This window comes from Psammomys obesus, unplaced genomic scaffold, assembly GCF_907164565.1.
Source record: "Psammomys obesus unplaced genomic scaffold, mPsaObe1.curated_primary_1811, whole genome shotgun sequence".
Taxonomy (NCBI): Eukaryota; Metazoa; Chordata; class Mammalia; order Rodentia; family Muridae; genus Psammomys; species Psammomys obesus.
The window spans coordinates 2,226,048-2,251,051 of record NW_026596131.1 but is presented as its reverse complement, the minus strand read 5'-3'; the positions used below and the strand labels follow the sequence as shown (position 1 = coordinate 2,251,051).

The 25,004-nt window shown below is 40.4% G+C and overlaps 1 protein-coding gene across 4 annotated transcripts in view; it reads right to left on the bottom strand.

Annotated features, from left to right (window-relative positions):
- Nucleotides 1-25,004, bottom strand: part of Map3k3 (mitogen-activated protein kinase kinase kinase 3) — a 67,199-nt gene that overhangs the window by 32,191 nt on the left and 10,004 nt on the right. For all 4 annotated transcript variants that reach the window (XR_008718382.1, XM_055592175.1, XM_055592176.1 and 1 more), the window contains exons 2-5: nucleotides 23,141-23,262; nucleotides 10,431-10,471; nucleotides 6,665-6,764; nucleotides 2,574-2,687 (exon numbers count right to left, since the gene is read on the bottom strand). Coding sequence is in view for 3 of the 4 variants with exons in the window: in XM_055592175.1 (XP_055448150.1) it covers nucleotides 2,574-2,687; nucleotides 6,665-6,764; nucleotides 10,431-10,471; nucleotides 23,141-23,262 (377 nt within the window). In the remaining variant the exon portion in view is untranslated. The remainder of the gene's footprint in view (nucleotides 1-2,573; nucleotides 2,688-6,664; nucleotides 6,765-10,430; nucleotides 10,472-23,140; nucleotides 23,263-25,004) is intronic.

Here is a 25,004-nt window from a genome sequence, read left to right as displayed (position 1 = left end):
TCTCTGCTAAGAGTCAGAAAGGAAAAAACAGCCAAAACCACATTCTGGGGGGAAAGGGCAAGGAGGCCCCAGCCCTGCGGTTAGGGAAGGAGCTACATGAAGAGTGGCCAAGGTCCTTTGCTTAGACCTCAGCAGAGCCTTTCACATAGTGAGGACTGGCTGAGTCTTGGCGGCGCAAATCAGAAGTATATCAAAGAACATATATGCTAACCTTCAGTTTTAAAAATCTATAAACAGGAGGGGGGCTAGAAAGAGGGTTCAGAAGAACACTAGCTGCTAGAGGGCCCAGGTTTGATTCCCAGCACCCACACGACAGCTCACAACTGTCTGTAACTCCAGTTCTAGGGGATCCAACACCCTCTTCTGGTCTCCATGGGTACCAGGCACACGTGTAGTGCAAGCAAAGCAGCAATACACAATTAAGTTCAATCTCCAGTAAAACTACACATGGTGATGCACACTTGTAATCCTAGCACTCTAGAGGTGTAGACAGGAGGATCAAGAAGTACAAGGGTGAGTTCAAAATAAGCTTGGGCTAAAGATAGCCTTAAAATAAAGAAACAAATAGTAACAAAGGCTGGATAAGACAACTGCACAAAATGAAGATTCAGAGCAGAGAAAGAACAGGGTCAGTATTTATCAGAGACAAGAACTGAAGACCGAAGACAGCATGCTGGAGCGGTGTGCTTCAGGGTGCTCTCTGGTACCAGTCTGTGGACTAGTAGCACACTGGTCCTCTCAGGCAACCAGAAATGCACAGTACCGGCAATACTTCACAGCTCTTTGGCAAAGTAACTTTACATCAACTGAATGTAACAACTAAAAACTATGAGCTTATAGTTTATAAGTATCCATTTTTTTCATCTTTGTTTCCGTAAATGAAGGTTAAATCCAGATCCAAGGCCTTGTATTTACTAGGCAAGCATTCCACCTCTGAAATGGCTACAAACCCCAGTCTGTCTACTTTTTATTTTATGTTTCACTTTTCTTTTCTTTGAAACAGGGTCTATTATGTAGCTCTAGCTGTTCTGGAACTCACCATGTAGACCAGGCTGGCCTCGAACTACCAGAGAGATCTGCCTGCTCCTGCCCCCTTAGTGCTGTGACTAAAGGTTACACCTCCAAGCCCAGCCCCATTTCACTTTTCAAGTTAAAGACAAATGCATCGTTAATGAAAAATTGGAAATTAAAAGAACAAAACTAGTATTTCATGTGCATGTGTACACACATGTAGATGACATGGCTTAATGATGGGTATCTTTCTGTGATTGCTCTCTACCTTTTGTTGTTGTTTTGAGACTGGGTTTCTCTGTGTAGCCTTGAATGTCCTGGACTCAGTTTATATACCAGGCCGGCCTTGAACTCAGAGATCCACCTGATTCTGCCTTGGGATTACAGGCATGTGCCACCGTGCCCAGCTGCTTTTAAAAAACCCATTTACTTAAAAAGAACTATTTGTTTACATATTTACTTTTTTGTGTGTGAGCATGTGTATAGAGGACAAAGGATAGCTTATGTGAGTCAGTTCTCTCCTTCTACCATGTAGGTGCCAGGGATCAAATTCAGGTCATGAGGGTTGGCAGTAAGTGCCTTTACTTTACTTTCTGAGCCATCTCAATGTCTTCTACCTTTTTTTTTTTTTTAAACATTTTTTTTGTTTAATTAAAATTTATTTACTCATTGGGGGCAGAGTCTCATCATGTTGCCCTGACCTTTTATATTTTTATGTTTAAATTTATTCTGTATGTGTGAGGGTGCATATATGCCATGGCATGTATGCAAACACAATTTTTGGGAGATGTTTCTCTTTCCACCCTGTGGGTCCTCAGAATAGAACTTAGGTTGTAAGACTTGGTGGCAAGAGCCTTTACCCACTGAGTGACTTGTTGCCCCCTCTTTCCTCTTTCTCCTCCATGTTCTGAGACAGGTTCTCATTGCTGGTAGCCTTAGCCGGTTCTCTTCAAGTTTAAGAAAGGAAAGAATGAAAGAAACCGTCAGAAATATGCGTCTGCAGTGATGGCAGACTGGTCAGAACTGCAAGCATGTCCCCTCAGAGGGGCCACTCAGTAGAGGAAAATGTATTAGAGGTAATTCCTAGACATTTGGTAAAGCATTTGCTTTATGCTGCTAAACTCTTTTTCCAATGAACAGAGGTAGAAGTGTTTCTCACATCTGTCTCGAATTGTGAAAGTTGGGTTCAAAAGCATGTGAGTCTCAAATCCTAGACAGCCTTTGCTAGCCCCTATGCTATACAAGTATCTCTTATTTAGGTCAGTATCTAATCAAGGACTGTGTGTGTATTCTCCTTTATCATGAAATCTCCACTTTTCCGTCTCCTTCCCATACCCCCACCTCGTTTTAACTGACCCTAACAATCTGGCTCCCAATGAAATCAAATGTAGAAAACTTGCTGGTCACTGATGGGGCTGGACTGCATGTCATATTCTTTTTCTTTCTTTTTTTTTTATTTTTTATTTTTTTTGCTAAAAAAAACACAAAATTCTGTCAAGTAAGCAAGGCAAGACTGAAGGAAGCAATGTAAGCTTTGTTTTCAGTTGCTAGGAATTACTTACATGGTTTCTGTCTTGGGATAACAGTAGTATCCTAAGGCTTTTCATGCTTGAGCTTCTATCCAGAATATCAATTGCTTTATCGAGATCATCTTGGTTTTTCAACAGGATGGAGAGCTACAACAACAGGACACAGAAAAAGGAAATCACACAAAATATAAATCTATCTCAATGCTTTAGTTTGCAAAAATAAAAATTAAAAATATGCTGAGAAAAACCACTCATGGGCTACTACGGGGTCTTAAGAAACCTAGCTGAAATCATAAGGTTTTGTTTCCTCTCAGTGTGCAGTAATTCCTAAAGAGATTTACAGAGTTGTGCATCTATCAATTCTTCTCAAACTTAAAATAGTGCCTCTTTATAGTCCATTCCCCCTCCTGCTACCAACGCCAGGCAGCCAGCAGCATATTTTCTATCTCTATAGATCTGTTTTTTTTGAACCTTTAATATAAATGAAATTAGATAGATAGATAGATAGATAGATAGATAGATAGATAGATAGATAGATAGAGATAGCCATTTTGGGGGGTGGGGGGAACAGGCTCTATGTAACCCTGGCTATCTTGGAACTCACTATGTAGGCCAGGTTGGCTCAGAGACAGAGAACCTTCTGTCTCTGCCTCCTGGGTGCTGGGATTAAAGGCATGACCACCATACCAGACCTTTGCCTTAAAAGTTTGTTTTATGCGTATGTATGAGGGCCTGAGTGTATGTGTATGTGCACCTCATGCATGCAGGTATCAGTAGAAACCAGAAGAGTACACTGGATCCTCTGGAACTGAAGTTACAGATTGTTATGAGCTGCTCAATGTGGGTGCTGGGAACCAAACCTGAATCCTTTGCAAAAGCAAGTACTCTTATCTGCTGGGCCACCTCTATAGCCCCTAATTTAATTATGTTTTTAAAGAGCATTTTTATTTTTTAATGTGTATGCATGTTTGCCTGCATAAATGTAGCTGTATCACATGTGTGCCTTGTGCTTATGGAAGTCAGAAGAGGGTTTTGGGTCCCCTGAAATCATAGATAGATGTGAGTCACCATATGGTGCTAGAAACCATACCTATATCCTCTGCAGAAGTAACAAGTGCTCTTAACCACTGATCCATCTCTCCAGTCCCTCGGTTCAATATTTAAAGCTTTAGTCTTAGACCAGAGACAGTGGCACCCACCTATTATGCCAGCACTAAGAAGGCTGAGGCACGAAAATTACACATTTGAGGCCAGCCTGATTGGCTACATAGTGTGTTTCAGGTCAGCATGTGCTATAGATAGAGACCATGTCCCAATCAATAATAACAAACAAACATTTTTTTTCCCCTGTTTTGAGCCAAGATCTCAGCATGTATCCCAGACTGGCCTCACAATTATCCTCCCGTCTCAGTTTCCTGGGTTCTAGATTATAGAGGTTTATCACAAAACCTGGCTACAATAATGTCTGTTAGTTCACCCATGATGTAGTATGTCATACTACTTTGTTTTTGTTTTGTTTTGAAGGGTGAGTTTTTGGTTGTTCTGAGATAGAATTTGGCTATGTAGCTTAAACTAGTCTCAAACTCAAGATCTTTCTGCCTCAGCCTCCTGAGTGCTAGAATTACAGGGGTGTGCCACCATGCCCACCTTTGTTTTGACATATTTTCTGAGAGGTTTCCTTTTTGAAAATGCCTTTTAGGTTGGGTGTGAAAGCACACACCTCTGATCATAGCATTAAGACAGCTAAAGCAGAAGTGGCTTTGCAAGTTCCAAGCAAGACTGTACCACATAGTAAGTTCAAGGGTAGGCTGGGTTCCACAAGGCTCCATCTTAAAAAAAAACATAATAAATCAATATATCCCTTATTCCAAAGCATCAAATTAAAAAACTGTTACACCTGTCATCATGGGTCTATGTGCATGTTGTGGTGGGGTGTACTTGTACATGTAGAAAAGTAGAAGTCCTCAGTTCCTTTCTATCTTACTTTTGAGACAGTTTCTCACTGAATCTAAGTTCACTGATTTGGTCAGACTGGAAGGCCTGTAAGCACCAGGGATTCTTCTGTTTCTGCCTCCCCAGCACCTGGCCTTTAATGTAGGTGTTTGAGAATCTAAACTCAGGGCCTCATACTTGGGGAGCAAACACTTTACCAATTGAGTCATCGTCCCAATCCCTGGCATCTGGAATTCTTAATGGAGAAAGAACTGAAAGAGAAAAGTACTAAGCCCTCTACAGAATCCTTTGTTTCTTTGGTGCTGATGAGTTCAGCACCTTGAGCCTCAGATCACTCAGCCATTATTACATAAGATTCATATGTAAATGAAAAGTGTCTTAGTTTATATTATGTGCCTTATATATATACATACATATATATGTATTTATTATTTACATATATTTGGGGGTGTCGAGACAGAGTTTGTATAGCCTGGCTGTCCTGTCCTGGAACTCACTCTGTAGACCACTCTGGCCTCAGACTCAAAAGATCCACCTGCCTCTGCCTCCCAAATACTGAGATTAAAAGGCATATGCCACCACTGTCCAGGCGCATCTGTATTTTTTATAAACTACAGTTAGCAGTTAACTTACAGAATTTCCCATATCTTAAAAATTTATTTAAAGAGTTGGGTGCAGTGGTACACACCTGTGACCCCAGCACTGAGGAAGGCAGAGGCAGGCAGATCTCTGTGAGTTTGAGGTCAGAGTGGTCTACAAAGCAAGTCCAGAACAGCCAAGGCCATACAGAGAAACCCTGTCTTGAAAAACCAAACCAAAAAAACAAAAACAAAAACAAAACAAAACAAAAAAAAAAACACCCAAAACCAAAATAAATAAATAATTTATTAAAAACAAACAAACTAACTAATGACCACTAGGTATGGTGGCACATGTCAACAATAATGCAAGTACTGGAATGGCAAAAGCAAAAAAGGCCACAATTTTAAGGCCAGCATAGACTACTTAACAAGACCTTGTCTAAAAAAACAAAACAAAATCTACAGCAACTAAGGCTAGGTATAAGTGCACACCTGTAATCCCAGAACACAGGAGTCTGAAGCAGTAAGATCATGAGTTCAAAGATAGCCTTCGGTTCATACTGAGACTTTTAACAACAACAAAAACCTTTAAGACATATATACATACCTCTCAGAACCAACAGTTCAGGGACTAAACAACAAACAAGTTTTCTAATTTGTTATTAATTATGATAACAAAGTAAGAGTTAGTTAAGGATGTGGCTCAGTGGTAAAGCACTTGCATAGCAGACTCAAGTCAACTGTCCCTTACACATTTCCCTTAAGATACCTGTTTTCTATTACTTAAGAATAAATACACTGACTTTCAGACTAATAGAAACCACTAGCCTAAACCAATTCTAAGAGCTTTCTTAAGAGCTGGAAAAATAAAGTAATATTCAAAAGAATTTCTTCCTAGGTAAAATTGGAACAGGAATAAATAAGGACTGTCAGAGAAAGGAACAGAATAGTTAATGGATCTATTAGATGTTAACTCTTGAAAGAAGCTATAATCGAAATAAAACTTTCAAAGAATCTAGCCTTTATGTGTCAAAGACCAGCTCTTACAACAGTAACAGCTGATCTACCCCATATTCTTTACAATGTCCCAGCCCCTGCTAAAACTTCTACTTTTGTTAAGGTTTTGCTGAGGAAAACAACAGCAAAAACCTATTACAAAGTATAAGGAAAAATAACAAACAAGAAAAAGGCCTTGGCTCTGGTACCGTATCTTATCCTACCACAGAATATTTGATCTACTTGTTACTAAATACAGTAAATACAAATCCCAGTTGTTGCAATTAGTAAGAGGTTCCAGAAACAGAAAAGCTGCAGATAATATTAAAGAAACAAATTGCTGGACGTGGGGGTACACACCTTTAATCTTGGCACTCAGGAGGCAGAGGCAAGTGGATCTACCTGAGTTCAAGGCCAGCCTGGTATACAAATCAAGTCCAGGACAGCCAGGGGTACACAGAGAAACCCTGTCTCAAAAAAAAAAAAAAAAAAGAAAAAAGAAAAAAGAAAGGAAAAGGAAAAAATGCTTCAGGGAAGAAGTGAGAAAATGCACATGTCTGTCCCTCTTGGCCTTTCCCCACCCATCTTTCTCACCTCATTGTTCATGTAATGTAAATCAAGAGGCTGCCCAAATACTGTTGTCACCTTGTGTTCCACATCTTCGTATCTCACAGGCCGGCTGAATGCTATAATTCTAAAAGAGAGCAAAAAATGTTGGTTAATCATGTATTTAAATTTTAGAAAAGGTGTCTTAGTTACTGCTCGATTGTTGTGAAGAGACACCATCGCCAAGCAACTGGCAAGAGCGTTTAAGTGGAGGCTTGCTTACAATCTCAGAGGGTGAGTCTATAACCATCGTGGTGGGGCAGGGAGGCATGGTACGGGGCCATTATATCTATCCACAAGCAAGAGACAGATTCTGAGCCTGGCATGGGCTTCTGAAACCTCAAAGCCCACCCTAATGGCACACTTCTTCCAACCCACACCTTTTAATTTTTTCTAAACAGTGCAACCAGAAACCAAACATTCAAATATATAAGCCTATGGGGAGCATGCATATTCAAATAACCACAAAAAAATAACTTCACTGTCAAATTTGTCTTCTTGGACTGGGGATAAAGCTAAGTGATAGAGCATTTGCCTGACAACAAAAATTTAAAACTCCTGCCCAGAGCCATGGTGCATGCCTTTAATCCCAGCACTTAGAAGGCAGTAGCAAGCAGATCTCTGTAAATCTGGTCTGCAGAGGCTAACCAGGACTGAATGGTGAGATGCTGTCTCAAAAACAAACAAACAACTTCTAATGACAAAATAAATCATCAGTGAAATTAAACCATAAAAGTAAAGAAAATCAATAAAATTGAGATTATTAAGAATAAAATAACAATTAAATACAATTAAATTTTTAAAACTTAGAAGGTATAGGGCTAGAGAGATGGCTCTGCAGTTTTTTACTATCTACTCTTCCTGAGAAACTAGGTTTGATTTCTAATACCCACATGATGGTTCAAAAAGGTCTATAACTTCAATTCTAGGAGATCTGACTTCAGATCTAGGGTATCTTCTGGCCTCTGTGAGCACCAGGCACACAAACAGTATACAGACATACATGCAGGCAAAACACCAATGCAAATGAAATAAAACAAGATATAATTTAATTTAAAAAATTAAAGCAGGGACTAGTGGCACATGCCAATCAACATTTAAGAGGCTGAGGCAGTGGCTGGAGCGACAACTCAGAGGTTAAGGACACACAGTAGTTCACACCTGCCTGTAAGTCCAGTTTCAGGGTTTCTGATACCCTCCCTCACACAAACACACATGCAGGCAAGACACCAATGCACATAAAATAAATTTTTTAAAGAAAGAGCCTGGTAGTGGTGGTGCATACCTTTAATTGCAGCACTTAGAGGCAGAGGCAGATGGATCTCTGTAAGTTTGAGGTCAGGCTGGTCTACAGATCAAATTCCCGCCAGGGCTACACAGAGACTCTGTCTTGGGAAAAAAAGAGCGGGGGGGGGGGGGGAAGGCTAAGGCAGGAGGATCTCAAGTCCTAGGCAAAGTTTGTTCAATGCCTGCTGGAGTTATACAGTGAGATGTTATGTCAACTCCCACTCCATTGGGGGAGGGGAGAAATCAATAAGAAAAAGACCATCTTTCCAGCCCAGTATGAAGGAATGTCCCTCCCCAAGACCTAGAAAGTAACTAAGCTCAGAGATCAATTCTTCTGCATTGGCCTGACTATTGCTTGAATTGCTTGAAAGTCTGGTCATGGTCAGAAACTACGACTTTCCAGAACCAATAAGACCCAAGATGCTGCCATCACAAACTAACAGATCTTAGGCCAGTGCTTAACTGTCTTACTACTGAGGTTTTTCAGAAGGAAATGTCTTCCTCTCTGCTTTAGAAGGTAGATAGCCAAGGTCCTAGCCTTCTAAAATGGAAGTCTGCCTATGAAAGTGAATGCCTGGACAATGGGACAAGTCACTCCTTCTTTACCCTTTTCTGTAAAATCCAATTCTACAAGGGCCTAAATTTATAAAGATACTGGGGCTGAAGAGATGGTGCAGTAGTCAAGAGCACTGGCCGTTCTTCCAGAGAAACTAGAGTTTTATTCCCAGCATTCACACAGTAGCTAATGTCCTAGCTCTAGTTCCAGGGGATGCAATGCCCTCTTCTGCCCTCCTCAGGCACCAAGAATATAGGTGATGCACAGACATGCAAGCAAAACACACATATATGATTATATATATGTAATATATATGATTTAAAAAAAAAAAGAAGAAAAGAAAGATACTACTTCCCTGTAAAAACTAAAGAAAGTCCACAATGATTATCTTTACAAAAATCATAAGAGATGAAATACATGAAACTAAAGCTGTCTGGCACAGAACAGCTTAGGCTTGGCTTTTTGGTGCTCTCTCAAGTTCTCAATTCTACACATAGTACACAAACAGTGAAATGTCATGGTTCCTGAAAACAACTCCCTAAAAAAGAGAAGGTTCATTTTCAAAACCCTGATAGCAGCATTCTGCAGCTTAGGGCTTCAGAGAGCCATTCCTGCCTGACTACCTTAAATACTTGTGGTTTCCATCTGGCAGCTTCTCTGAAATCAAACACATATACTTTCACAGTTTAAGACTACTCACTGAAACTGCATACCACTTTGGGAACAGGGAATTCAGGAGACCATAACTGCGAATTAAGCTCCAACACAATTGAGCTTTTGATTCCATATCTACTTCTGAAGTCTCTGGTGCTCTAAGTATGGTCATTCCTCAAGAACAGTCAGGCCAGAAACTAAAAAGTACCAATGAAGAAATGGCAGCTTAACTCCCTTGCTTCTGTCAGGACACAGAATATGCAACTGGGGGACAGAGCTCAGCTCTTCCCTCCTCCAGGTTTAGAGTAGCCCTAGAATCAAGAGTAGCAGCAGGCCCCTGGCTATACAGACTTATCATTTCCATAGTACCTTCCCCAAGAAGCTCTTCCAACCTTGTACACTTCTCTGAAATGGGTCTTTTTGAGGGAGAACACTAACTAACCATCTCCTTTGGAGTTGCCTTAAAAGTGGGTTGAAATGCATCAGCTGCAGAAAACTCAGAATAAAGAAAAGGAGCAGAGGTACTGAGGTACCTACAGCAGGACTCTGTAACCTTCTTGTGGGAATGCTGGTTATCCCTCTGTGGCGGTCTGAACACCCCTACAGGCTCATGTTTGAATTCTGGATCCTGAGTGGCAGAGTTGTATGGGAACAATAAGAAAGTGTGGCCTTGGAGAAAGAGCTGTGTCACTAAAGGTGGACTGTGAAGTTTCAAAAGACTCCCACCATTTCAAGTTACCTCTATTTATCTCCTGCTTCTGAACCAAGAAGTGAGCTCTTAGTTATTGCTATCAACATGCTTTGCTCCCCTATCATCATAGACTCCAACCTTATGAAACTATATGGCCACTTCGACTTTGTTTTATGAACTGCCTCCATCATGGTGTTTTATCATAGCAATAGAACAGTAACTAAGGAAATACACAAAGGAAAGGAGAAAAGGTATGGAAGGAATAAGCAAAAGGGGTTTTGTGATGACACTGAAAGCACACTAGGTGCATAGAGACCATATCCACAACACAGGGTCCTAAATACCCCATGATGAGCAAAGAATTAAGAAAATCACATTTTTCTCCACTGAGAATTTCCACCTTGTTTTGTTTTTTTTTTTAAATTGTAACTGAAACATTAACAAGAAAAGTGAATTAAAAAGAGAAAGTCTTATAATACTACTTACTAGAGGTAGTTTTATGAGCTCAGTGCTTTCCTAGGACTTCGGCATACATTAACACAACTACTTAGCAGAAGGCAACTTACCGTCTCTCCCCATTGTGTTCAAACTTGATTCTGACATCACTCTGCCAAAAGAAATAACAGATAGGTCAGAGAGTTCTCTGATAGTCCTTTAGGCATTTGGCAAACATTACCATTAATTAAAAACCTATTCCAGTTTCTCCACTCAGGAAGATCATTCTTTTCTTCAAATTTGAATATTCTCCTCTAATCTTTGCCCTTTTATTTTTCAAACTTTTTCATACAATATATTTTGATCATGTTTTCCCCTCCCCCAGAGCCTCCCCACCCACCCAACTTTGTGTTCTCTTACTCTTCCAAAAACAAACAGCATCACCATGGTGGTTTAAATCAGAATGGCCCCCATGGACTCCTGTATTTGAATGCTTGGCTCCCAGTTAGTAGAACTACTTGGGGAGGATTAGGAGGTGTGGCTTTGTTGAAGGGAGTGGGCTCTGAGGTTTCAAACAATCATGCCAGGCCCCTCAATCCCTTCCACGCGCTCTCTGATTGCTGCCTAAGGATGAGGATGTAGCTCTGAGCTTCTGCTCTAGCATGTCTGTCTGCTTGTTTACACCTGCAGAATGGGGCTAAACATACCTTGCAGAGTTGCTATGAGAACTAAATGAGATAATATCAGGAAAATATCTGACATGAAATACACATATAATAAATGTTTTGCTTCTATAGCTGCTGTTGTTATTTCTGTTTCTATCACTGGTTTCCCACCACCTTCCCAAGATTACCCCAGTAAAGTAGAAAACTGAACAAACAACCTTAGATATTGTTCCTACTTATTCCAAAGTGACTATCCCAGGTAGCCTGTAAGTTTTGGAGGGGCAAGGATTGTTTATCTAGCTTCTACATCCGTGCCAAACAAAGCAACGACATATAATATGTGGTTGGTAACATCTGCTACATGGATGGATGAATTTAAGAACAAAACTGAATGCAAGTGTCAGAAATAAGAAGTACGCAGGGTGCAGTGCTATAGACTTACAGTCCTAGCTACTAATAAACACCTCGAGGGAGTTTGAAAATGACAGGGAAAGAAAAGAGATATCAGAGAAGAAAAGACCAGGCATAGAGTTTTGAAAAGTAATACTGTCAGGAAACAAATACTGTCAGTAAATAACAATGGATGGAGAGAACAGGTCACAGTCAATGAATGAAAATTATACTGAGAAAGACTAATAGCTGCAGCTTGGAAGAAAAAGGGCTTCAGGCATTTAGAGATGAGGAACACACAGAAGTGAACCAATATAGCAGAAAAGAGAGGGAGTTTGTAAGCAAGGACTTGCATAAAGGTCTTCCTTTTTCCAGGAGGGGATTATGAGGCTAGAATTCCTTTCTAATCCTTGAAATGGAAAATTAGTTCTAATACACATCCTAAAAATTACTGACACTGCCAAAGAGATTTCATATATGTGAAAACTTATACTTTATTTGTTAAATAATAGTGATTAAGATCATTGATTGTGTATCTAGTCTTTTAAAGTAAAATATTAGTATTTCAAAAAATAGTGACTTATACAAATCTCTTTAATGCATAGCCTAAGACAGCAGGATTTTCATGTCCATTTCTGCTTTCAATCTATTGTAACAACCTCTATCATGAAGCCCCTAGAAAATCCCACTGTACATCCTTAAGTGGATGAGGTGAAAAAGACCTAACATCACAGTATTATGATGCAAACAGTTTTAACCACATACACTGCCAGTGTCTTTTAAAGGGTCAAAGGAGTGCCCTCCAGGGTCTACAGGCCATCCCTGAAGAACCACTAAATTAGAATAAAAGCATATCAGAGCCAGAGGGATGATTCAGGGGCCAGTGAGATGGCTCAGCTGATCAAGGTTCCTGCTGCCAAACCTGAACTCAATGCCAAGACCCACAAGGTGGAAGGAAAAGAGCGAACTTTCAGAAGTGGCATTCTGATCTCTGCACACATACTGTCACACACACACAGAATAAACTAAAATATAATTAAAATTTCTTACAATTACGGGCTAAAGTATAGCAAAAGTGCTCATTCTTCAACTAGGACAACATTGTATTTATATAAACTGGTAAGAACCTTGCTCAGACCCTTTACAGGACTGAAGGAAATAATATACTCCAGGGTAGGTCGTAACTCAAATACTGCTCTATATTCATGAAAGGGAACTGAACTTTTACTCCAAACCCCAAATCACTCCTACTGAAGTCTAACCACACCCATGACTACTAAAACAACATATAAATAGATGCCTTTTCTGATGCTAGGATAGCCATTCTAGAACAGGATGAAGGCTTCAATGTACATCATCATATGCCCAGATCAGCAAAGTTCCCAAATCTGAGTTAATCCTGTCAGGCTGGTAATAACAAGCCACAAATAAGGAAAGTTCAGATAAAGATAACTATGCTCAACTCCTTCACTATTCTCTTTGACTTCGCTAAAGCATTTCAACTAGTAGCCTAGTCTCCACTGGTTCCAGCCCAAAGAACTTAACAGCACTTTAACCACTTCTTCATTAGCTCCTCTTTCACACCTCTCTTACTTCTCCCCCAACACATGAACACCCAGGCCTTGAACTTCTGCCTTTCTGCTCCTCTCCTCAGCCCTTCTCTTCAGTCAACCTCCAAAGAAAGGGTTCTCTAGGTCCACTCCAATCTAAGATGAAGCAAAGCCTCATCTACCTGACATAGATTTGAAGCAGATATGAATTTGTTAAGAATATAGCACTGAGGACCAGAGGATAAAGGCACTTGTTGTCTAGTCCGAGGATCCTAGTTCAATCCCTTGGACTCACCTGGCAATAAGAGAGAGCCAATTCCCCATGACCCCCCACAAGTGCACAGATGTACAGACACATACACATTCTCTCTCTCTCTCTCTCTCTCATAATGAACTAGAAGTAGCAACATCAGCCACTTTTAGTCCCAGCATCCAGGAAGCAGAGGCAGAGGCAGGTGGATCTCTATAAATTCAAGGCTAGCCTGATCTACACAATGGGTTCCAGGCCAGCCAGGCTTAAATACTGAGATCATGTTTTAAAAAACTAAAAATTAAAACTTAAAAAAGATAATGTTGAGGGCTGGAGAGATAAACTGGCAATTAAGAGCACCTGCTGCTCTTGTAGAAGACTGGGGTTTGGTCCCTAACACCCACAAAGTAGCTTAACAACTATCTGTAACTCCAATTCCAGGGGATCTAATGATCTCTTTGGGTACCAGGTATGTGCACGTTATACATACATACATTTAGGCAAAATACTCATAAAAACTGGAGTCAAATGACCTTTAAATTCTGACTCTACAGTTTCCTGGCTGTATAACCTTGCACTTGTCATCTAAACCTATCTGTGACTCAATTTTCTCATTTGTAAAGTGAGACTGATGACAGTACTTTAATGGATAGACTTTTCAAAAAAAAAAATAAATAAATTATATAATCAAGTAATGATATTAGAATGGTATCTGCCAGACAAGTTCTCAACAAACAATTACAAAAAGCCACTATCTTTCAGGCAAAATATGTGGAACATTCGGGACTGAAAGGTAGTATGATGAATATTCTGTATATCACATGATGCTTCCCTCTCACTGGGGTCAGTAGCTAAGGAAGCAATATATAGCCAAGGTAGAATACTTACAAGTTATTTCCTGAAGTCAGCTGTGTGTGGTCCTGATCAATAGCTGGGGACAGAATTGAGTTCTATACTCTGGCAGCTGGATGTTTCAAGGAAGAACCTGCCCTGATCAACATGAGTACAGTCGTTATGGTAAAAGCTATCTTCCCTCTCATACTGAACACACCAGATTAAACCACAGAGGTGAAGTTTATTTGTTAATACAGTATACAGTTTATTTTGTTGTCAAATGAGTTTCCACAAATAAAACAAAAACTGGGGCTGAAGAGATGGCTCAGTGGTTAAGAGCACTACCTGTTCTTCCAGAGGATCTGGGTTTAATTCCCAGCACCCACATGGTGGCTCACAGCCACCAGTAACTCCAGTTATATCAGGTACCAGTCACATACATGGTACATAGACACACCGGCAAAACACCCATACGCATAAAAATAAACAACAACAACAAAAAAAACACCCTAAAAAATCTTTTAGTTTTGCAGATTTTTAAAACTGAAAATGGGGACGTGGAAATCTGCAAAAATGAAAACATACAAACATACACTTCACACTCTCCGTCTTCCCCATTGTAATTTCTTACTCTAGTCTATGTCTGTGTCCATACCAACTACCCTCTTAAACTACTCTCCCTTCTCAATGTCAATGCTTCTTTTATTTCTCCTCTAGGGATCAAACCCAAGGCTTCACACATGCTACTTCTAGTCATATTATATCAAAATTTGAGGGGCCAGAAAAATGGTTTAGTGGTTAAGAGCATGTTTTGCTCTTCAAGAAGCAGAGTTCAGTTCTCAGCACTTATGTTGGGCAACTCACAACTGCATTTAACTCCAGCTCCAGGGGATCCGACAGCCTCTTCTGCACATAATAAAAAATTAAAAAGAAAGTAAGTTTAGGCTCTGGAGAGATGGCTCAGAGCACTGGCTGCTCCTCCAGGACTCAGGTTCAGTTCCCAATACCCATATGGCTCACAACTTTCCGTAACTCCAATTCTAGAAGACCGGATGGCCTTTCCTGTTTATCTTCTGGCAAGGCATGCACCTGGCACATATACATAAATGCAGGCAAAACAAGCATACACATAAAATAAAAATAAATCAATCCAAGAAATAAAAATACACACCTACATACTCATCTACACACATACATTTCTCCTTAGTTCTGTACTCTTTTATTGTTTATTTTGTTTTTGAAACAGGGTCTCTATATAGCCCTGGCTGTCCTGTAATACACTATGTAGACCAGGCTGGCCTTGAACTCAGAGAGGACCATCTGCCTCTGCCTCATGAGTGTTGCATAAATATATATGCCACTGAACTAGAGAAGATCATCTTGAGTGAGGTAACCCAGAAGCAGAAAAACACACATGGTATATACTCACTCATAAGTGGGTATTAGACATATAATATAGGATAAACACACTAAAATCTATACTCTTAAGCTAAACAACCAGGAAGAGCCTAGGGAAGATGCTCAATCTTCATTCAGAAGGACAAATGGGATAGACATTGGAAGCAGGAGAAGACAGGGAACAGAACAGGAGCCTACCACAGACAGCCTCTGAAAGACTCTGATCGAGTTATCGAATCAGAGGCTGAGACTCACAGCCAAACTTTGGGCAGAGTGCAGGGAATCTTATGAAAGAAGGGGGAGACAGAAAGACCTGGAGGGGACAGGAGCTCCACAAGGAGACCAACAGAGCTAAAAAGACTGAGCCCTGGGGGCCCTGAAGAGAATGATACCCCAACCAAGGACAATGCATGGAGAGGACCTAAAATCCAGGCTCAGGGGTAGCCCATAGACTCAGTCTCCAAGTGGGTGTCCTACTAAGGGGAACAGGGACTGTCTCTGACATGAACTCAGTGGCTGGCTCTTTGATCACCTCCCCCTGAGGGGGTAAGGCCTTGCCAGGCCACAGAAGAAGACAATACCACTAGTCCTGATGAGACCTGATAGGGTAGGGTCAAATAGAAGGGGACTAAGGTGGGGGGAAAGAGGAAGAAGAGGGCAGGTGGGATTGGGAGGAGACAAAGGAGGGTGCTGCAGCTGGGGTACAAATTGAATAAATTGTAATAAATGATAATAAAAATGTTTTAAATTTTTAATTAAATTAATTGATAAAGAAATATGTGTGCCACCATACCCTGCTAATTCTGGATTCTTAAAGCCATTTCTGCACTTCTTGGTTCCTCTCTTTCATCTACTCTATTCTTTTATTTCTTATTATTTATCTCACTCACACTACATTTTCCTGTTCCAACCATCCTAACTATCTTTTACCATGTTCCTTCTTTGTTCAAAAAAGTATCAGTGATGCCCCTGACCTGTAAAAGAAATTCTAAATTCTTTGCTTTCATTTGAAGCTCCTTCAGTTTACCTAACTGTATTATACAACCTGTTTCTCCAGGAACTCTGTTCTCCAGCCAGTCAGATGTGCACTTATTGCCTCAAATATGCCATCTACTTTCCCCTAGGTCTTCAATAACCTTTTCCCTGTCACCTCTTACTTCATCGAACTAACCCTTTATATACCCTTTACACCTGACTCAAGTGCCACTTCCACTTGAAATCACATCATAAAGGTGTGACCCAAGCTTACACCTACCATTTTCCTGGCTTCTGCCAGTTTTCACTCTCTATACCACATCATTACACACAGCCACATACAGCTATCATTTCTCTCTCAAATTCTCCCTTTCATTTTTCTTACTCCCCTCTTTCCTCTCATTCAACTCTCATTTTTTTCTTCCTAGACAAGGTCTCACTGTATAGATCAGGCTGCTCTGAAACAGTATTCTTCCTGCCCCTCCTGAATGAATGCCGGGGTTAAAAGCACCTGTCACCATGCCCATCTTCCTTTTCTTCCCTCCCTCCTTCCCAGGTATTTCCCTTTCCCCAGTAAGATTATGATTTTTGAAGTACACCGAACATGGCACATTGGGGGGGGGGCTTTAAGAAGCTTGACTGTAGATATACATTAAACTGGCTGAAGGGGTGCCGTAATAGCTGAGAAAAAAATTTTCTGCACAAATATTCAGCTCAGTTGGTAGAATGCCTGACTAGTGCACAAGACTTTGGTTGGACCTCCAGCACCATAAAATTTAGTGTGGTGGAACATTTCTATAATCCTACCACTTGGGAAATAGAGGCAGGAGGATTGTCCTACATAGTAATAGTTCAAAGCAAGACTGGGTTATATGAGACCCTGTTTCAAACAAAACAAACAAGACATGATGGTCTGAATGAAAATGATCCCTAGCCAGGCATGGTGGTGCACTCCTTTAATCCCAGCACTTGGGAGGCAGAGACAGAGGTAAGCAGATCTCTGAGTTCAAGGCCAGCCTGGTCTACAAAGTAGTTCCAGGACAGCAGCAGGCATGGCCTTGTTGGAGAAACTGTGTCACTGGGAGTAGGCTTTCAGGTTTCAAAAGCTAAAGCCAGGCCGAATGGCTCACAGTCTCTTCCTGCTGCCTACCCACCCAGATGTAGAATTCTCAGTACCTCTACAGCAACATGTTTGCCCACATGCCACCATGCTTCCTGCCATGATGAGAATGGACTAAACCTCTAAACTATAAGCCAGCCCCAATTAAGTGTTTTCCTTTATAAGAGTTGTCATGGTTATGGTGTCCCTCCACAGCTAAGACACAAGCAAGCAAACAAAAACCACAAAAGCAACAAACAAAGAACAAAATACAATTCAGGTTTAGGAAAATCAAGTCCTAGGTCCACCAAAGTTAATTGTTAAAGACAAAGTTAACTGGTAAAAGTTACGGTCAGGGGAGTTGACAGGGCAAGCCTCAAAGTTGATGTAAACCCAGCAAAGACAATATAAATAGCTAACAATAATACCAAACTTACCAAGTTTAACATGTAGACAAAAAGGGCTCTATAAATAAAAAAAACTCAGTGTTTATTAAATAAATGTCACTAATTTGACCTGGCAAAAGCTTCCCTCAGTAATCTCCTCTTATACCCTCTCAAATTCTACACTGCCCCTTCTTCTTATATTTGCTCTTTAAAAAACAAAACAAACAACAACAACAAACAATAACATCAACAAAAAACGAGGTCTTACTCTGCAGCCCCCACCTCTCTAGTTCTGGAATTAAAGTCATATGCCATCACAGCAGGCTATTTGCTGTGTATTCTGGGTGGTTCCTTACACATTTAAAACTGTAGTCTTTTTGCCAAAGATAGTAAGTAAGTTAGATGAAAAGGGAAACAAAACTAAATTTTTTATGTATAAATGTGACTCAGGGAAGTCATATGAAATTAATGGAAGAAATTCTAGGTTTGCATGTGCCCTATTTTCAAGCTGCCCAGCCCTCCTTATCAACAACCTCTGAAAAGAAAAGGGGTTCTGAAGAGTTAAGAGTGAATCTATCACAGGAACAACTCAATCAGTCTCTGGTCTGGTAAGGATAACCTCTCCTAGAATCCTCTGGTCTGGAACTGATAACCAAGGCCCTGCCCTGCTTGTGCCTGCCACAAAAAAAGCAGCTTTTCCCACATGGGCGTACCCGCTAGTGAACCCTTGAAGAATCAGATTCTGACTTTGGAATCTATGCAAGCATAGAGAAGATTAGTAAGACTTAGGAAACAGAATTCATGGAAATAAGGATTATGTTTCTTCCTCCAATTCGATCTTCAGAAACTGGGCTAGAGTCAGAAGTTTGCAAAAGACCATTAATTAGATAGTAATGACAAGCCAAAGGCAGCAAAGCCTTTTTAGTTCCACAACAATATGCATAGTTCTGGTTACAAGTTGAGTTTCTCCAAAACCAAATCCATAGTGTTAGAACGTAGAAAAAAATTATATAATTACTGCAACTTTACCTCTGTACATTTTTATAATGTGTAAAATACATTCTCTGATCTTGCAAAACGTACATAGAAACAATGTGTATTAAATGTCTCAAATGGAAAAACTGAGGTTCACAAAGGTTATCTGAATTATGTTCAGTACAAGTGTTGTACCTAGAACCCAACAGGTCTGTTTGTTCCCTGCTCTACTCCAAATCTTTGGGTGAAAGTTCTGCAAACCATGACATGCTGCCTATATGCGTGCTTACAGTCGCTGGCATCGTCAACTGCTGTCATGAAATTCTGTGTCAACAGGTGATTAACAAACAGCCCTGTAACTACGGGGCAGGTGTAGCTTTCACTACACTAAGCTGTTGGCTCCATGAAGAACTAGCACTCACCAATAGTGAACTGTGACTTGACGAATGCTAAAGAGATGTGTAGCATGGAATGTAAAGCCATGCACAGGTCTCAGCTATACCAAGGATGTATCATACATCCAAGATGTTCAGCCAGCTATAACTATGCTCTTGGTGTCCAGGGAAATTACAAAAAAAAACACAAACCTACGTCATAACAAATAGTTTACTCCTAAGACCCCATCGTCCATGAACTCCCATAACCACTTAGAATACTTATTTATACTCAAATGTATTTTCTTATTCAACTGGGTACCAAACTTGTTTACTTAGAAAAGCAGATGTCTAAAGTCCTGCCAAGCAGATATTTAAATTAGGGTTTCTAGTTCTTCCAGGCCTCAGACCCAAAGAATTATGTCAATGAAGCCAGCTTCTCTTGCTGTACCAATTTCAGCTTGGTGATGCCATTATCACACTGAAGGGCTATTTGATTCTGCCAACACCATTCCACCCTTGTATAAACAATTTTTCCCACCAGCCAAAGTACTTGATTAGCTTTGCTTCAACTCTGTGATTTGAATCTTTATCCTAATTTAACATTTCTTAATCCAATTTGGCATCTCAGCTATTTAAATTAGGTTTTTATTTTTCATCCCCCTGTCCTCACAAACACAGACTGTGGAAGAAAAGAAATGGTAATGGGAAAACTATCTTATGGGCTAGAGAGATGGCTCAACAGTTAAAAGCATTGGCTACTCTTCCAGAGGACCTTGGTTCAATTCCCAGAATCTACATGGTAGCTCACAACTATCAGTACCTCTACTTCAAGGGGATGCACCTCCTCTTCTGACATCCATGTGCACTAGGTAAACATGTGGTACACAGACACACATGCAGGTAAAACACCCACACACATTAAAAAACAAACAAAACTCCAAAACACTATTTTATACCGTCTCAAACCCAAGTTATTACAACAAAAAGAATAATGGCAAATGATGATTCTCTCCATAAATGTAAAGCTCTGTATTAACATATTACTCACACTGTCAAGATCTTTTCATTATAATACTCCTCTTATGTATCTCCTGTACCCTTATCTCACTCAATATCTTTGAAACGCACTTTTTGTCTTCAAGATTTTGCTAAAGGGCTGGGCACTGTGGCGCATGCCTGTGATCCCAGCACCTGAGGAGGCGAGGAGGCAGAGGCAAGTGGATCTCTGTGAGTTTGAGGCAAGTCCAGAATAGTAAAGACTACAAAGAGAAACCCTGTCTCAAAAAACCCAAAAAATAAAAATAAAAAATTGCTAAAGAATACTTTCCAGCAGCTTCTACAAACTTGACTTTGTTAAAAGAAAAAAAGTATCTTGATATTTTTATTGCCATTTTACCCAACATTAGCATAAAACCTTGAGCTTCCATAAAATGCCCCCCCCCCACACCCTCCTGCTTTTGTGCTGGGAACTGAACTATACCAACTGAGCTATCTCTGATCCTTGAGCTTACATTTTTAAATAACCATGTTAGTTCTTCAGCTTCACATCCCCACAAGAATACAATCTTAAAGATGATTTTCATAAATAGGCTTACCACAGAGTGTAGAAACTAATAACCTACGTAGAAGGAATGAATTCACCAATGAAGCTGTAAGTTTCTAAGCTTGTAGTTTCTTGTCGTCATTCCCCACCACCACCAGAAAAAGTCCCTTATATTGTTTATAAAACTGTTTTGTCCAATACAATAGCCACAAGCCACATATGGCTATTTAATTTAATTAAAATTAAAGAAAATAGAAAATCCAGTTGCTCAACAGCTACATGTGGCCAGCGGCCAGCATACTGAAGATAACACAGATATGGAACATTCCCGACCACACTGACAGAGGCTGCCGATGAGTAATAGTATTGTGAGACACAGTTCCTTCAAGACAGAATTTGGGTCACACTAACCAATGACCTCGACATCCACTTTGTCCAGGAAATGAAGTCTGCTCTTCCAGCACTAGTGGCAAGTTTAAAAGGACATTTCACCTTTCACAGGTAATTTGGGTCCTCAACAAACTTTCTTTTTCTCATTGGCCCCTTCACATGAGCTTGTTGTTACTCTGGGGCTGTTCAGAAGGGCTGAGATGCTGCTGTTGTATGTTTTTCTTTAAAAATAAAAAATCCGAGGTTTTTTTTTTTGTATCCTCCACGTAACAGAAAAGTATTTGATATTATTCAAGTAAATTATGGAGCCAAAGAGCCAAAAGCTCTTATTACTATTACTTTCTAACAAACAATTAATCCATTTCCTAATCTTTATAACCACTGACTTCACTCTACAGCAGGCGGCAGTTTTTTTTTTTTTTTTTTAAAAAGCAAGACTTTTTGGTAACAGCTTTTAAGCACCAAGCAGGATTCCCATGAAACTACCCAGGACTATCTCTGCCTTTTTCTGGAGTGATCCCTTAGGGCCTCCCCCCCCCCCCCCCCCCCCCCCCCCCCCCCCCCCCTTTTTTGGGTGCGCCCCCCCGGCCCCCCCCCCCCCCCCCCCCCGTAATTGCTATCCATGCCAACAGTCCAGTTAGGAAAAGATCAGCTAACTGTAGCTGCGTTAGCAAGCACACTCCACATAGGAAGACAGGAAGGAAAGTGAGGTCATTAGATTCAAGCCATGGGGGAGGGGACTCACGTCTGGTAAAAACGTTCCTTCCCAACATGGCTTTGAATACAAGTAAATTAACACAAAGGGGAAGCCACACAAACAGATTAATGTATGAAAAGTGTAAGACTGAGTCCTAGAGTCCTAATTTGTTATTTTGTCCAGTTCTATAGATAATCACAACAATAGAGGCAGATTTCTAGGCTAATCTATTATAACATGGAGCAAAAACACTCCCCTAACCCCTCAGGGAACTTAGAATTCCTAAAGGCAGGAAATACTCTGTGAGAGTATATCTAGCTGGCCACAGACAGAAAAAAGTTCTAAAGCCCTATAATTTCTATGTAACCCTGAACAGCTGATAGACCAGATTGAATGAAAAGAGGTTAGTTAGTAAGAAAACCCAAAGGGAGATTTTCATCAAGCATACGTCCTTGGGTACTACAGGCATAACCGTGCACTAGACACCACCAGGCTGTGTGGGACCCTCCGTTTACTCTTCTCTGAAGGCCAGCTTACCCAGGAAACAGGATGATAAATGATGCCAGACATGAGATGATTTCAACATCACATGGATTTAAATGTTAACAAAAATAGGAAATGTTTTCCTAAAGCAGCACATGACTCTCAATAAAAAGACACTCACAAATACCCAAGCCAATAATGGGAAACAGTAATAAGATCACTCAGCATTCCTCTTAAAATATGTTATGTGAAAGCTGAGCAGTGGTGTGGCATGCCTTCAATTCCAGCACTCACTCAGGAGGCAGAGGCAGGCTGATCTCTGTGTATTCCAGGCCAGCCTGGTCTACAGATCGAGTTCCAGGACAGCCAAGGCTGCACAGAGAAACCCTGTCTCAAAAAATGAAACCAAACAAAAAAAAAATGTTATGTGATACTTAATGAATGAATTATATTTTATATAAGTGAACGTGAAAATTAATTAGTTTTTCCTGAGTGTACACTCTAAGGTAGCTGAAGACCTTCCAAGTTACAGATCATGAATCTGGTCTGCCAAATAATCAATAAAAGCAAAAGATGTACCTGAATATAGACTTCGTAACAAGGGAAAGAATTATTCTCATCCTCCACAGAACATGCCAAGAACTCCAGCTCATGGACCTATGCCTGTCTGCTACGTATCATTCACTATTTAACACGAGTGTGAAAGACCAACAGCATTCAAGCCTTTCATTCAAGCATTCAGAGTAGCTTCAACTTCTCATACAGTGCTCACCTGAAAACCCCTTCCCAATCAAATTAGTTAAGCTCTTTTTACCAGAGCTACACATACCTGCCTGTTTGAGTGACCTGTGTCCTTGTTCTTCATGGTCTCATATGCAGACACCCGGGGACGTCGGCTCATCTGGAGGGCCACCAGGTCCTTCATGATCGAGTCTAATGCCTCCTGTTCATCTGAAATGAAAAAGAGCACGTGGACTAAGACACTTCAATACAGACCAATAAAGCATTATTTCCACAAGTTATACAACTAATATTCCAGGGTGTAAATGACAGCCCTTGAGCCAGATGTGGTGGCATGTGCCTATAGTCCCCACACTTGAGATCCTAGCAGAAGGATCACTGCAAGTGTGCAGCCAGCCAGGGTAATTCAGCAAGACCATTTCAAAACAGCAAAAAGACAGACCCTGTGACTACAGTCACAGTGGTTAAAAAGAAGATAATTAAGCTGTAGCAATTTGCATTTTAATGCTTTCTTAATTAGTCCTTCAGATTTCTGGCAATGCATGGATTTCGACTGAGGGGGTAGTTTATTCAATGCCAGAAGAACTGAGCCATGAAAACCCTGAAAAGTTAGAGTGAGAAACAGCATAGTACAATATAGCTGGCTATGGAATGAAAACAGAAATTCGGCAAGCTAACTCAGGGGTAGGATTGGTCCTAGACCTAGTTTTTCTCTCTTTTTCTTTTTTTAAAGGCAGGGGCTTACTATGTATGTATGCACGTATGTATCCCAGAACATGACATCCTCCTGTCTTAGCATCCTAACTGGGATTTTTACAGGATTGGCAACCACACATAGCCAGACTTACTATTAACGCACTATGGATGTGTAAAAGAGAACATCTTAAAGCACCTCAGGTAGCTGCTCTGAACAGCTGTTTTATATTAACCTTTAAATACTGCTTCTAACTACAAACTTTACAAGCCAGTCAGCTTCTGATAGGGAGGGCAAAAGGTAGTAGTCCTCCTGAGCAATGCATTATCTCTACCTTATTGGCTTTACTTTTAATCCCTTTCTCTTGAAACATGGCAGAATACTAGAGTTCTCACGCTTGAAGACAAACTATTCAAAACTCAGAACATAAACCAGCCCAATCTCAAGCTTTACAAATTCTCCCAGAGATCTTAGCCCATTCAAATAACATTTAAAGATTGAAAATAAGTGTATCTGTCGATCTGGAAGAGAACATGAGGGTGAGCTGTCACATTCCCCAAATGACTCACTTGGGAACTTAGGGCACACCTTTTAAAAAAGCAAGTAAAAAAGACTCCACCCAAAAAGAGTGCCCATCTTCTGCTCTTTATTCTTGTCCCTTAGAAATATTAATACGTCACAGGAAGGAAAACACAGCAGAATCTGGTCTCTTCTCCAATACTACTTGCCTCTCCCAACTTCTCAGAATACCTCTGAAGAGACAGAGGAAGGAAGCAAAGATACCTATAGCGATATTTTTGACTGTTCAGAAAAGTAAAATCAAATTTAAAACTGGCAAGAAAGAAATAAGAGTAGTTTCCTATATAATTCCACTTTAAAATATATACAAAAATTATTAGTCCAGTATAGTGGCCCATGCCCTTTAACCCAAGCACTGAAAAAAGGCTGAAGCAGGAGGTTCTTAACTTGGGAGATCAACCTGGACAACACAGCAAGACCCTGCCTCAAAATAGGGGAGGGGATGTACTGCACATATAGTTCTAATACTCAAACATTAGAAACCTTCAATAAAATAATTCAGTAGAGGAAACAACAGTAGCTCAGTTGGGGCGGCTAAAGAGAATTTGCTTGTTAGTGTTTTTAATCTAATAACCAAATTAAAAACAAACAAACAAACCAAGCCGGGCATGGTGGCACACATCTTTAACACAGCACTCAGGAGCAGAGGCAGCGGATCTTTGTGACTTCAAGACCAGCC